Below are 15,851 nucleotides of genomic sequence, written 5' to 3' on the forward strand. Positions count from 1 at the left end.
CACTCTCTCCCTCAGTTACCAGAGCCCAGTGGCAAGACATAGGGTAAGATGGTGGGCAATTCTCTTAAGTTCTGAATCAAATTCTACTGAGTAATTGCTGCTAATTTTTACAAAGACTCTTCTTTATAAACAGATGAGACCTTTCTTGATAGACACATGTTTGAAAATTGCTGTGATACAAACAAAACCAATATGGCTAAGATGAGAAAGGAAGCAGAAAGCTGGGGAAAAAAATCTGATAGCCGGTGTTTCTGATAAAGGCTTCATTTCTAAAATAGAGAATTGATTCAAATCTATAAGAATACAAGCCTTCCCCAATTGATAAATGGGGACATGAACAGATATTTCAGATGAAGAAATTAAAAACCATTTCTAGTTATATGAAAAAATGCTCTAAATCACTATTGATTAGAGAAATGCAAATTAAGACAATTCTGAAGTAACATTTCGTACTTCTCAGATTGGCTAAGGACATTATAAAAGACAAGTGTTGGGAAAAGATAATTTATAAAATTATAATCTGATAAATGTGGGACTACTGGAATATTAATACATTCTTGGTAGAGTTGTGAAATGATCCAGCCATTCTGGAGAGCAATTTGAAACTATGGCCAAAAGGCCATAAAACTAGGTATATCTTCTGATACAGCAGTGTCTCTACTTGGTCTGTATTCCAAAGAGATCATAAAAGAGAGACAAGGATCCACATGTACCAAAATGTTTATTAGCAGCCCTTTTTGTAGTGGCAAGGAACTACAGGTTGAGGGGATGCTCATCAGTTGGGAAATGAATAAGTTATAGTCTATGAATGCAATGGAATATTGTTGTTCCATAAGAAATGATGAGCTGGCTGATTTCAGAAAAGTCTGAATCTACATGAACTGATGCTAAGTGAAGTCAGCAGAACCAAGAGAACATTGTGCACAGTAACAAGATTATGTGATGATCAACTGTGACAGACTTGACTATATTCATCATAGATTATTATGATGGACTTGGTTCTTCCCAACAATCAAGTGATTCAAGGCAATTCCATTTGAGTTGAGATGGAAAATCCTATCTGCACTCAGAGAGAGAACTATAGAGACTGAATGTGGATTAAAGCATAATATTTTCACCTTTTTTGGGGGGAGGGTTGTTATTGTTTGCTTGGTTTTTTTCTTTTTCATGATCTTTTTCTCTTTTGATCTGATTTTTCCTCGGTAGCATGATGAATATAGAAATAGGTTTAGAAGAATTGCATTAACTTATATTAGATTGTTGCTGTCTTGGAGATAGGGAAGAGGGAAAAAATTTGGAACACAAGATTTTGCAAAGGTGAAATGCATGTATTTGCAAAATAAAATATTATTTAAAAACTGCTGTGATATTTATAGGTGGAACTTGAAGTTCACAAGATGTCTATACAAAATTTTCAAAATTTGAAGACCTTTCCTAACAAACTGATTAGCCTATCTATGCAAGGAGGATTTTTTTTTTTCTTTCTATTAATGTATTGTAAGGATGAAAATTCTATTGCTTTCCAAAGGTTATCTGGGCATAAGCTGAATTAGCACCAATATCCAACATGATGATAAAAATAATTACTGCTTTAAGATTTGAAAGCTGCTTTACATATATTACCTCATTTTATTCTCACCACGCTGAAGTAGTGCTATTATTTTCTCTTTTTTACAACTGGAAAAAAAATGAGGCTTATTGAGGTTAAGGAACTTATCAACAGTCTCAGAACTAGTGAATATGTTGAAGAAGTATTTGTACCCAGATCTTCCTGGTCCTAAGCTCGGGGTTCTAGCCATTATGCAAACCTGTCTCCTATGATGCACCTGAATTGGTCTGTTGATGGTATTTTAGGTACAAGATGAGGAAGTGGGGTGTAGAAATATGAGACAAATGAGATGAATAAAATGAATGGATTATTTAAATTTAAGTTAATTTTAAAAAAGAAAAAATGAGAAACAGAGAAAAAAAACCTGTCACTGCCTACTTAAAGGCTGAAATCATCAAATCTGTATCCTTTTAATTCAAGTAAAAAGGATAATAGTTCACTCAAGTTGCTGTAGTATCTTCTAGTCTTAAGAAGCTCTTTGGAAAGTCCATCCCTTTTTAAATCAGTCATGAACAATAACACTCAAGACACAGTACAGAGAAATCAGCAATATTTTTTGTTTGTTTGTTTTTAATACAGATGTGGTACAGAATGTTTAATTACAGCAGGGAAGTGATTCCAGTTAAATAAAATTAAAAACCTTTATTCTCCCAAATATAAAATTACTAAATTAATGTCTTAAAAGAACAACATGGTAAAAGCTTTAAATTATGCCACTGTTGACCACAGGATTTATGATTACCAATTCCTAAATCATCATTTTGGCAAAAAAGATGAATTTTTTTAAACAGTGTATAAACCTAAGAGAGCAAAGACTGTATACATCTTCATATTGCACTTATTTATGTACAAGAATAAAACTGTCGAGTCAAATATAGAGCCTATACGAAGAACATCACAAATCAGTTACAATTAAACTTAATGCAGAAGCTGGTATGAGTATTAAAAAAAAAGTATAGAAATGCCATACACATATGTACAGAATATAGATTCTGTATTAACAAACTTTATATACATGTCAGTTTTTGTTCTGCTTTTTAAATTGTAGCATAACTGTATTTTATTAATACAGACATTTGGTTCTAAATGGTGTGACCAGTTTTTAAGCTCACATATTTTGCAAATACCAGTAAGTATAAAATAGGACTTTTACTTTCTTGTTCACTGGTACAAAAAACTATAATTGTCAGTTCCCTTAGATCATCAAAAACTAGTGTCTATCTAGGCACAAAAATAGTTCTTGTCCTTGTACTCAATCTGAATGTGCCATAGGAGAAAAATAGAGAATACCTAAATATTTTCAACATTCACTAGCCTAGCCCAGAAAACATAAGGCTATCCCAACTTTAAACAGTGTTAATAGCACTGTTACATACATTCACCAACATTCTTTAAATGTGCCATTTATTTAATACTACTGCGTAATGAAGAAGGAACGTTAGCTCTAGCTGCAGAGTTTCCACCACATGCCTCTGCTGAGACATAATGACGTAGTAACAACTGTATGTAGTGCCAGTGGAATTGAAAAAAAAAAATGTGCATCCCTTTAGTACTTCTATAGAAAGTTTACTATGAAACAGTTTATTTCCGACTTTTCTCATTCCCATTTTCTTGTCCGTGTTCTCAGTCTGAAGTCCTCTTGAGATTGTAAATAACAAAAGAAAATCACACATCCTCTCAAGTTTCTGATGAGGAACAATCATGCAAGTGAAGAAGAGCTAGGCATCCCATGGACAGTTGTGCTTGTCGGCGTCCCACTGATGGCATTGAAAATGTGAAGTGAATTAGGTAAGACATTTGCCTTCTCTTCCGTGGGACAAATCTCCAATAAATAAAAATAATAAAAAGGAAAAAAAGGCAATATTAGAAAACAGTTTTATCAGCCAAGAACAAATATTTCTCAAAACAGACTATTTCAGATAACATGATTAATTTTCTCATGAGGTCCCGTCAATTATTGGGGACAATGGTGTGTGGTCTAACACCTGGCTCTGACAGTTTGCAAAGTCAAATTTTTTATTTCACACAATAAGTAAGTCAATAAGCATTTATTAAGCACCTGGACAACATACTAAGCTCTGGAGATACAAAAAAATGGACCATAATCAGATCAACATTTCCTAGCTTTTTAATCTTTAGGCTTTTTCTTTTCCTTAGAAAGTTTTATTACATTTTTCTCTAAAAGAGGAGCATTTAATCTAGAGTCTACAAACTTGTTTTATTTTTAAAATATATTTTGATAACTGTATTTCAATTTCTTTTTTCTATGTATTTTATTTTGCACATTAAAAACATTTTGAGAAGAGAAGTCATTGGCTTCAGAACACCAAAAGGGGCCCAAGTCACAAAAAAGTTGGGAATTCCACTTTTAGAACAGGAAATGATCTTGGAGATAACTGAGCTCAAAGCTGCCATTTTACTGATGAAGAAATCTAGGGCCTACTAGACTACAACTACCTTAAGGCAGAGAATACATATTACATATGTTTGTATTACATAGTACTTAAACTATCTTCTAGTGTCTTACAAGTCAATCCAATTTGCTTATTTTAGGACTATCTTATTTCATTAAGTATTGCCCAATTATATATAAAAAACATTTTAACATTCATTTAAAAAAATTAAATTCAAAATTAATTCCCTCTTTTACCCCTTCTCCCTCTGAGAATGCAAAACAATTTCATGTCAATTATACATGTGAAGTCATGCAGAACATATTTCCTTGGTAGCAATGTTGCAAAAGAAAACACAAAATAAAAAAAATAAAAATTATGAAAGTGAAAAAAACTATGATTCACTGCATTTAGAATCCATCAGCTCTCACTCTCTCTGGAGGCGAATACCATCTTGTGTGGGTCTTTTGGAATCTTCCAATTCAATTTAAATATTTATTTAATTTCTATTCTATATTATACATTTAAGATATAAAAATAAATATGAAAAGTAGTTCTCATCTTGAAGAAGCTCATGTTTAACTTCAGTGTATATATATATAAAGAGACAGAGAGAGAGACACACACACACAGAGAAAGACAGACAGAGACAGAGAGACACACACAGAAGCAGAGACAGATTCAGAGAGAAAGAGAGATAGAGACAGAGAAATAGGAAGAGAGAAAAGGAAAGGGAGGGGAAAGAGAGAGAAAAAGAGAAAGGAAGAGAAAGTGAGAAAAGTGGGGAAGAGGGAGAGAGAAAGTGTCATGGAAGATTATAAGATTATAGAATCAGATCAGATCATAGTTTCAGAACTGGGAAGGTTCTTGGAGGTGATGTAGTCCAAAATCACTTGCCTGAGGCTACACAGACGGGAGTCAGAACTTGGTTTGAAACTAGGTTTTTGATTCCAAATTAAGTACTCCTCCTCCTGTCTCACACTGTCTCCCATTGTTGAATGAATGTATTCAGTGAACTTGTTCCCTGGGACTTAGCACAGATTCATCCTGGCTCCCAGACCAAAAGGTGCACACAGGGAGCTAAATACAAATCTAACCTGTTAACATTTTCTTTCTAGTTTCATGGTTTGGAAGTGGCTCGGTCTTTTTCCATTTTGGGGAGAGACTTGGAAGATTAAGCTAAAAGAAAGCTGATACTCAACATGAAAAAGCACCATATTATACCATATTCTCCTGGATTCAATTTTATTGGGTTCTATGATTTCTTTCCCTTTTTTTTTCTGTCTTCCGCATACCCAAATTTGCCTCCATTTAAGCTTTCATTTCTAGTATTGTTCTAAAACTCCATTGTGGCTGTAAAGAAGAGCTCCCCTGTAACTCTAGAAAGTCACACTCAAAATACTCTGGAAAGCAATAGTCTAAAATGTCCAGAGAAAGACTGATTTCCTTCTATATCAGTGTGGTACTGTATTTTAATACAATTTTTTTTCCAATCAAAATTTAGCAAAAAAAAAAAAAAAAAAAAGGCAAAACCAAACAACATTACCATCCCAGCTGATCACGTTTGCATGGGGGGAAAAAGAGGTAAAAAAATTAAAGTTCAAGAATTTCAATTTATAAAAATTTATAAAGTCATCTCATGACAGATGACAACTTTATACGCAAAAGATATTCTGCAGATATTATTGCCACATTAGTTAATACATAAGCAAATATAGGAAATTATGAAATGCATCACATGCTAAATGATATCAACATTAATTATGTTGAACACAAGAAATAAAGTTATAAGACTCATCCAGATTAGTTTTAAACTAACAAAAACTTTTAAAAATTTATGTATCTAGAATATATGGAAAAAATAAGTAATGATTCCATATAAATTATATTTATTTAATCCAAATTAGTCAATCTTCTAAATTCTGGAGAACTGATGAATAAAGATACTTAACAACAAGGCATATGTAACTATTATAGGTAAAATTTTAGAGTGGCAATGTGACTTGAAAGAATTCCAATAGGGAGGATGGAAACTTATGAAGGTACATTTTAGGGCCTGAAAACCTGATCCGCTTTATATTACAACCAACGGACAATTTAATCATGATGCGCTTTTGAAAGGAATATGTGCTTTGGTGAAGGGAGTGCAAAAATGTGAAATCCTTCTATCTTTTAGAAGGAAAAGCAGCAGAAAAAACATGGAAAGCCTAGCAAGCTTGGAATGAACTCAGAAGTGTAAATCACTGGTATATCCTAAAGGATCACTTTCCTAAATCTTATCGTTAGGATTCAGCACTTACCTGTTCATGCATGATTTCTGAGAGTTCTTTTGCCATTTCCCTGTAGTTAGCTTTCATTTCTTCCTGATATTCTATTTGGTCTTCCTTAATAAGACGTTCATTTACTGCCAAAGCCTGGCCACAAGCTTCAACAAATTGCCTGAAATTGGGAAGGAGATGGCTTTAGAAGCAGACAGGGAAGCTTACTTTTGTCTCTCTACCAATAATTGACCCCTGCATAGTTTTCTAGTAATTTAGTGCTATTTTAAAGGGAAGCAAGTTATAAATACTACTGAATATTAGGAAAGAAAAACATTAAAATTAGAGTTTGAAAAACATTAAAATTCAGATAAATTCAATAATAATTTAATAACCAATAATAATCAAATTTGATTCTATAGGACTAATAATATCTATCACTTTAAAATTTGCAAAATATTTGAAAAATATTATCTCATTTTACGCTCACAACAACCCTTTGAGGGTTATTATCCCATTTTAAAGAACCTGAGGTGGAGGAAATTTAAATGACTTGGCCCAAGTAACAGCACTTGTGTTTGACTTAAGGCTTTCCTGAATCAGGAAGTTGTTCAGTTGTTTTTCAGACATGTCTGCCTCTTCATGATCCCAATTGAGGTTTTCTTGACAAAGATACTGGAATGATTTGCCATTTCCTTCTCCAGTATGTTTTGTTGTTTAGTTGTTCAGCTGCATCCTATTCCTTGTGATCTTATAGACCACATCAGGCTAATATTGCCATGGGGTTTTCCTGGCAAGGACACTGGAACAGCTTGCCATGTCCTTCTCCAGAAGCAAATCGGGGTTAGGTGATTTATCCAGAGTCATGCAGCTAATAAGTATTGAAGCAGGATTTGGATTCAGATCTTCCTGACTCCAGGCTCAGTGCTCTACCCTCTGAGCCATCTGGCTGCTTGAGTTCAAATCTGTATTCAGACACTAACTGTGAGATTTAACATCCTTCTGCTTCAGGTTCCTCAATTGCAAAATGGGGATAAAAAATAACAATTCCCTTGCAAAGTTCTTACAAGGAGCAAATAGGATATTATCTTTAAAGCACTTATTAGGATAGTGTTTTGCATATAGTAGCCACTCTATAAATGCTTATTCCCTTCCATTTCCCTTAGAGACTCCATGTCCCAGACCCTATCCACTGTACAAACTTTCTGCTATTGGTGAGATAGAAAGGTGGTGAACTACAGGCATGGAATGGCGCATACCTGTCAGACAGGGGCTGTTACTTAACTGTTTTTTCTTGTTATAAAAGAGGAAAAGTTTTTTGGGGGAGAACAGTATTATTGGAAAATAACCGGGGTAAGAAAAACAACAACAAAACCCCATTAATACGATCTTTTTTAAATCTGAAAATTTTGTGATTTTACCTGAAAACTTCCTTCAAAAGCTTTACTTTATTGTCAGCATATCTTTTAGTACTTGAGTCATCCAAGAAAGCTCGGGCATATGCCAGAGGGCCTGCATTAACCTATAACAAAAGAACAATGCATTTAAAATTAATAAAATAAACCAGAATTTGGCATTTCCCCCCGACACCATATAAAATGCTGCACAAATTATTTAGATTTAATGTCAACCTTCTAAATGCTGAGACATTTCTACAGAAGCTCATTCAGTGCAATCATATGTAAAATATTAAGTGCACGTGTGTATTATATACACGTGAGCTATAATCACTTTAAGATATAGTATCAGGATAATTTAGAGCGAAGGGTCAAGAAGATCATAAACTATTCTGTGCTGGAGAACAGCAATCCAGAGAAGCCCTTCAGTGAAAGGTTGGCATCAACTTAAGAGATCAACGGTCAGAATCTATTTTCTGTGGTCCCAGCCTAGCTGTTATTTTGATAGACTCAGCAGAAACCTGATTTTACCATTTTTATCACTTCATCCTTCCTTCATTTTTACGTCAAGCTAAGCTTTCATGTAAACGTGGAAACATTTCATACTTCCCCTGTATTTTTTGCCTTTAAGATAGTTCCTCAGATGGCCACTCTTGTTACAGACACCCAATGACTGCTCCAATGAATGACCTTCCCTTAAACTCCCTTTCTGCTTCAAGGCTACAATTATGACAATCAGTAGAGTTCCTCTTATCACACTTTGTTTTTCACCAGATAAAGAAGCTGGCCAGATGCCACAATCACAGAATCATATATACAGCTAGAATGTTTGTCACAGTTAATTGCTAACTTGTTTTGACACATACATTTTTCATATTCACAGAGAAATTGGAACGGTTTTTCTGGAAAATGAAGATTCTTTTTTGTCTATTAAGCAACAACATGTGACAAGGAATCTAAAGGTAAAGAAAATTATGATTGGTTTAGAAATAAAAGGAAGAAATAGGAACTGTAACCAAACAGGTTAAAAAAAAAAACAAAGAAAGGGGAAGAATATGAAAGAGATAATAACAGTGTGGCCTTGGGTCATACACTTTTGGTCATATCAAGATACAAACTTTTGTCTCTTTTTGCATTCCAGGCTTAGCACTTAAAAATAGTACACATTTAATAAATGTTTACTGATTGATGATTAGGAAAAGGAAGGGAGAAATTGTTGCTACTAAAATAGATATCGACGCTTTTTTTTGCCACTGGGAAATACATTTTAGATAGTCACAACTTCTGATTTAAGTTGCTTAGAGGCCAGAAAGAATTCATGTAATATCTGAACCCAGATTTAATGCTGTGTAACCAAAGAATTCCAAATTCATGTCAACAATCATTTATTTAGTGCCTACTATGTGCCTGGCACTGTGCTAATTACTAGGGTTGCAAAGAAAGGCAAAATATAAAAATAAAAAGTAAAGTAGTTCCCACTTAAGAAGCTTGTAGTGTGATGGCAGAAATGATGAACAATATATAAACAACTATATTATTTGTCTTTCTATGTCCAGAGTTTAGCACAGTGCCTGGCATAAAGTAGGTACTTAATAAATGCTAGGTGACTAACTACTAGTTAAGCTAGAGATGATCAGTAGAGTGAAAGCAATGACATCAAGGAGAATCAGGAAAATATTCTGGTAAAAGGGTAGTTTTAAGCTGGAATGTGAGAGGAGCCAAGGAAAACCAGGAAGGAGAACATTTCAGGAATGGGGAACAGCGAGAGAAAATTTCTCAGGTGGGGAGACGTCGTGTCTTGTTCAAGGTATAGCAAGGAAGCCAGTATCATTGGATTGTACATGAAATATGTAGATGACTGCAGTGTCAGAGGAGAAAATGGAGAGTATACAAAGGACGACAAATTGGATATGGGAGGGAGAGAGAATGAGGAATACAGAATGTCTCCTGGGATGCAAGCCCGAGTGACAGGGAGCATGGTTGTGCCCTCAGCAATACTAGGAAAGTTAAGAAGAAGGGGGCTCTTTTTCAGGACTCCTTTTCAGGAAAGAAGAGAGGGACTCATCAGGAAAGATGCTCAGTTCTGAACATGCTGAATTGAAATAGATCAATCAGGCCTCTGGGGTGGAGAAACTGGAAGTTAATAAAGGTGTGATATGAGTAGATTTGAGAATTATCATCACATGATTGTTGGAGGGGATGCGGGAAAACTGGGACACTGATGCATTGCTGGTGGAGTTGTGAACGAATCCAACCATTTTGGAGAGTAGTTTGGAACTATGCGCAAAAAGTTATCAAACTGTGCATACCCTTTGATCCAGCAGTGTTACTACTGGGATTATATCCCAAAGAGATTATAAAGAAGGGAAAGGGACCTGTATGTGCAGGAATGTTTGTGGCAGCCCTTTTTGTAGTGGCTAGAAACTGGAAACTGAATAGATGCCCATCAGTTGGAGAATGGCTGAATAAATTGTGGTATATGAATATTATGGAATATTACTGTTCTGTAAGAAATGACCAGCAGAATGATTTCAGAAAGGCCTGGAGAGACTTACACGAACTGATGCTGAGTGAAATGAGCAGGACCAGGAGATCATTATATACTTCAACAACAATACTATATGATGATCAGTTCTGATGGACCAGGCCATCCCAGCAACTAGATCAACCAACATTTCCAATGGAGCAGTAATGAACTGAACCAGCTATACCAGAAAAGAACTCTGGAGATGACTAAAACCATTACATTGAATTCAATCCTATATTTATGCACACCTGCATTTTTTTTTTCCTTTCACAAGCTAATTGTACAATATTTCAGTGTCTGACTCTTTTTGTACAGCAAAATAACGTTTTGGTCATGTATACTTATTGTGTATCTAATTTATATTTTAATATATTTAACATCTACTGGTCATCCTGCCATCTAGCGGAGGGGGTTGGGGAGTAAGAGGTAAAAAATTGGAACAAGAGGTTTGGCAATTGTTAATGCTGTAAAGTTACCCATGCATATATCCTGTAAATAAAAGGCTATTTAATTAAAAAAAAAAAAGAGAGAGAGAGAGAGAGAGAATTATCATCACAGATTACTATTTGAACCCATGGGAGCTGAGATTTCCCAATGAAACAGTCTAAAGGGAGAAGAGAAGAGGGTCTGGAGTCTTTCCAGTACTCATGACCTGGATGAAGATCCTGCAAAGAAGGAATGTTCTGATAAGAAGGAGAAGAACCTGGAGAGAGAATAGTCACAAAAAGCCAAAGAAGAACGTGTGCTACTGCACATAGTAATGGCAAGACTGTGAAATGATCAACTATGATAAGACTTAGCTATTCTCAGTAATAGACACAAAGACGGCAACAACATAATTTTAAAGAACACACTACAGAATGACTGGATAAATCATGGTATATAAATGCAATGGGGTATTATCATTTTATAAGAAATGATGAGCATACTGTTTTCAAAAAAGTCCAGAAAGACTTACATGAACTTATGCTACATGAAGTGAATAGGAGAAGCAGAACATTGTACACAGTAACAAGCAAGATTTGTGATGGTCAACTATGATAGACTTAATTCTTCTCAGTAATACAGTGATCCAAGACAATTCAAATACATTTGGTATAGAAAATGCTATCCACATCCAGAGAGAGAACTATAGAGACTGAATGCAGATAGAAGCATATTATGTTCACCTTTTTTTTTTTTCTTATGGTTTTTCCCTTTTATTCTGATTTTTCTTTCACATCATGACTAATATAGAAATATGTTTAAAATGAATGTGTATGAATAATCTACACCACATTGCTCCTCTCTTGGAAAGCAGAGAGGTAAGGAAAGGAGGGAGAAAAAAATTTGGAACTCAAAATCTTACAAAAATGAATGTGGAGAACTATCTTTACATGTAATTGGAAAAAAATAAAACACTATTAAGTAGGAAAAAAAAGAAGGAAGGAGAGAGAAGGGAAGGAGAGGGAAGAGGAAGAAGAGAAAGAGGAGGTCAGGAGGAAAAGAAGGAAGAGGAGGAGGAGAAGAAGGAGAAGTGCTCTTGATGTCAAAAGAAGAAAAAAAGTGCTCTTGATGTCAAAAGCTCCAACAAGATCAAGAAGGATGAGGACTGAACAGGAGATCATTGGGAATTTTCAAGAGAGAACTTTTAGTTGAAGAATGAAATCAGAAGCCAAAGTACAGTGAGTTTAAAAAAAAAAAAAAGAAAGGGAGAGGAAAAAGTAGTAGGGGCACCAATTACTAAATGGCTCGCGCGAGTGCGCGCGCTCTCTCGCTCTCTCTCTCTCTCATTATAGCTTTTCATTTACAAGTTATATGCATGGGTAATTTTTCAGCATTGACAATTGCAAAACCTTTTGTTCCAACTTTTCCCCTCCTTTCCCTCACCCTCTCCCCCAGATGGCAGGTTGACCAATACATGTTAAGTATGTTAGAGTATAAGTTAAATACAATATATGTATACATGTCCAAACAGTTAACTAAATGGCTTTCTCAAATAATTTAGCCATAAAGAACAGAGATAAAAGATGCTATTGAGGTAGGAAGATAAGATAGGAAGACAAAATTGATTGATCACTTGGGGAGGAAAAGAGATGACTGGTGGATAGCCTGAGTGTTTCTAGAAAGTAGGGATTGCTTCATTCCTTGGATTTGTATCTTTAGTGCCTGGCACAGTGACTGGCATATAGCAGACACTTAAAAATACTTTTTAACTGACTGATCCTCCTAGTGTCAGAAGAAAGTGAAGAAGGTCCACAAGACACTGAGAGGACCTCTTGTGTAGAACTTATAGACAGTGGAGAGAATACAGACATGTCTCAGAAGATGGCAGGCACAGGTTGCAAATTACAGCAAAGAAGGGGACTTCCAAGTAAATGAGATCCCAGGTACACTTGAGAGAGAAAACTCTCCTATTTAATAGAGGCAAGTATGATGCTATGGGTATTGAATACTGCATATATTGTCAGATATGATTGTTAGATTAATTGTTTTTTTCCTTAACCATTTGTCCTGGTTACAAGGAAGGATTCTATGGCAGGGGATCAGTTTACTGAGAAGTAACTGTCACCCCTGGAATTTTAAATTCTATACCATGATTTTCTTGCTTTCTTCCCTAACAAGATCAAGTCTGCTATGTTGTATTTCGATTAGAGTCTTGATTCTCTTAGTTTAAATAGGACTTAATATCTATCTCTTCCTTATAAAACAAAAACCATGCAGAGAATAACAGTCCATTTGTATTTTGATTAGAGTCTTGACTCTCTTGGTTAAATAGGACTTAATATCTCTTCCCTATAAAATAAAAACCACACAAAGTACAGCAGTCCATTTGTATGAACCTATACTTCTGAGGGACCACCAAGATTTTCATTATGACTTGCTCTCTGTTGGACTTCCTGGACACTCAATCAGACCTGAAGGTGGATTTATATAGAAAAAGGGTCTCCCTACATTACTCCTCTACAGGATCCCTGAAGGTCCTTTTTCAGTGTTTTCTTTCCATTCCTATCCTTAAATTATTACTGGCTGAGTAAGTTGTTACCATTGTAGACTCTACTCTTAATAAGATTATATTTGTAAACACCTTGGCACAGTGTCCAGCACATAGTAGATATTTAATAAACATTTCCTGTCTTTAAAAAAAAAAAACCCTCTTCTTTCTTTTTAGAAAAAGAAATAGATTTGAATCCCCAAGGCCTCGTAGAGTGCTTTAAACAAAGCAGAGTTCATAAAAGTTTTTTCCTTCATTCATTTAATATATACATTATTTTTGTAGGACTAGGGTTTAAATAGGTAATTCTCCAAGGCTAGCAGCCAGCTAACCCCAAGGTTCTGTGCTGTCTTGTGTGTGTTTGTGTGTACTTGAAGGGATATATGTGGTATTTTTTCTTCTTGCAAAAGTTAAGGGAAAGCACTTTTCTCTTCCATTTTGTGGTAAACATTTAAAATAAGACAAGCTGCCCTCTCACCTGAACGCTGACACTGCCCTGTAGCTTTAACTGAAGTTTGATCATATCCACTTCAGCTGAGGCACACAACTGCCTGAGCTCAGCCACCTTCTTACTCATCTCATCAATGGCCACTTCAATGGGATTCAGATCCGTATGATGCTGGTACATCACAGGAATGCGCTTCTTCACGTAAGGGAAGCAGTGGATTGCTGATGGAACAGAAAGAGATCACACAGAGTTACGGAGTTTTCCTGCCTTACAAAATTATTCCCACTACTTTAATAATAGAAGGAAGCACTTGGAACACAAAGTTTTACAAAGGTGAATGTTGAAAATTATCTTTATATGTGTTTTGAAAATAAAAAGCTATTATTTTAAAAAATTAAATAACAAAATACTGGGTTCTAACCCTTTTTCCTACTAACTTTGCTAGTGCTGTAATTAAGCACAGACTCTTATTACTTTAGTTTTTTCATTCACAAAATGGGAATTATACTATCTGATTCATTTAACTTACAGAGTTTATGTGAACTAAGAAGCCTTACACTTAGCCCATTACCTTTTCACGTTTTCATCAAAAATCACCAATCCATGCAAGAATATTCTCGAGAAAATTTTAGACATGGAGAAGACATATGGCTCAGTAATTACTGACTCTTCTTAATGACCATTTTATTACTGTTATTAATACCATTCACATTTTTTAATTCCTTTGGAATCTTCACTTCTCTTATACATTTTAAAAATCTCTGAGTGCCTTTAAAATTGAATGCTAGGACAGAAATCAGCTGCTATTCCCAAATTCATTTCCAAGTGTAGTAGTTCTTTTGTCATCAATGAGAAGAGATTCCAGTAGAAATTCTCACAGACCTAGACCATTTTATTCCTTTTCATTCTCATCTTCTAGCTGGATCTCATTTAGTCAGGTTTTATCCTATACTTCTGTAGGTTCATCTTTCCCTCCATCAAAAACTTCTACTTTGTCAAGTGATTTTTTTTAATACTCTTCTATCCTGGGAAGTGTCTCTACTTGACAAGCAAACCAAATGTACTCTGGGGATTTCTGGCCAACCTAACAAGCAAGTTTGGGGTTCTTCTGGCCACCCAAAGTTGTTATTACTTTATGTTAATTAAGCTTTTCTAAGAGAGAACAATGATTCAATGTCTTTGGAAAAGACCAATGAAAAAGGCAAAAATACAAAATAGTTTTATTGGTTTTGGGTAACTTAAGGAAGCTAAATGGCACAGTGGATAAGAGCACACTAGATTTGGAATAAGGAAAAGCTAAATTCAAATCTTGCTTCAGACCCTTGCTAGCTGTGAGATTCATCTCAGCTAACTTATTAGGTGCAGAAGACCCCAGGCAAACCACTTAACCTTTTTCCACTCGTTTCTTTTTTATGTAAAATGGTATTAATAATAGTACTTTACTCCCAAAATTGTTATGAGGATCAAATGAGATAATGTCAATTCATAGACATTACATAGCCTTCTGTCAAACAATTTAGTTCAATTTATTAAATATATGTTAGATAAGAGAAGATGAGGGATGGTACAAAAAAACATAAAATAATTAGGGACTGGGCATGGGAGTTGGAGTTGAAATGTTGTGTACAGCTGACAAAAAATAGGCTTGGAACATAAGCAAGAATGGGAATTCCACAATTGTAAGCTTGTAGTGGATGTTTGATTAATATTAGGAGTTGAGTGAAGAGTGAAATTAAGCTAGTACAATGAAGTATTCTCCTCCCTCCCTCAACTAGAAAGCTAAAACACAAGACAGTCAGACATTTATTGGGAATTATGTTACCCAGTTTCTCCTTCTATAACTCAGGGCTACTTACTTTTTCCATTTTTTTTCCCAACAAATTTTATGTGACCCTTGGTATAGAGGTATATAAAACAGGTATACAAATTAAACATTTACTGATAATAAATCATAATTTTCTGACTGCCAGAATTCAGTTACAAAATCCCAAATTGGGGTGGTGGGAACCACAATTTAAGAAGTTGGGCTTTAACCCACCACACATTTTTTCTCTCTGTATTGAAGGAAGAAATACATCCTTCTGGTGTCTCATTAATGAAGGCTGACAGCCATTACAACTCTCAGATGGCTATAGGGCATTTCTGTTACAGTAGAATAAACTACTGTCCTTCTGATAATGTTCCTCATGCCAAAATTCATGAATGATGCATTTTAATGGAAGAATCAAAAATTCTGACTTTGGCT

The 15,851-nt window shown here is 35.0% G+C and overlaps 1 protein-coding gene across 30 annotated transcripts in view; it reads right to left on the bottom strand.

Annotated features, from left to right (window-relative positions):
• Positions 1 to 2,146: 2,146 nt before the first annotated feature.
• The window catches only part of DOCK9 (dedicator of cytokinesis 9), a 335,360-nt gene continuing 321,655 nt past the window's right edge, over positions 2,147 to 15,851 (bottom strand). For 26 of the 30 annotated variants that reach the window (XM_031958599.1, XM_031958594.1, XM_031958615.1 and 23 more), the window contains 4 exons: positions 13,637 to 13,827; positions 7,682 to 7,782; positions 6,303 to 6,441; positions 3,203 to 3,431 (listed from right to left, as the gene is read on the bottom strand). In XM_031958599.1, the coding sequence (XP_031814459.1) occupies positions 3,309 to 3,431; positions 6,303 to 6,441; positions 7,682 to 7,782; positions 13,637 to 13,827 (554 nt within the window). In that variant the 3' untranslated portion in view covers positions 3,203 to 3,308. Of the gene's footprint in view, positions 3,432 to 5,548; positions 5,557 to 6,302; positions 6,442 to 7,681; positions 7,783 to 13,636; positions 13,828 to 15,851 lie in introns of all 30 variants that reach the window. The other 4 variants (XM_031958617.1, XM_031958588.1, XM_031958604.1 and 1 more) reach the window with 3 other exon arrangements.

Source organism: Sarcophilus harrisii, chromosome 3 (genome assembly GCF_902635505.1).
Source record: "Sarcophilus harrisii chromosome 3, mSarHar1.11, whole genome shotgun sequence".
NCBI lineage: Eukaryota > Metazoa > Chordata > Mammalia > Dasyuromorphia > Dasyuridae > Sarcophilus > Sarcophilus harrisii.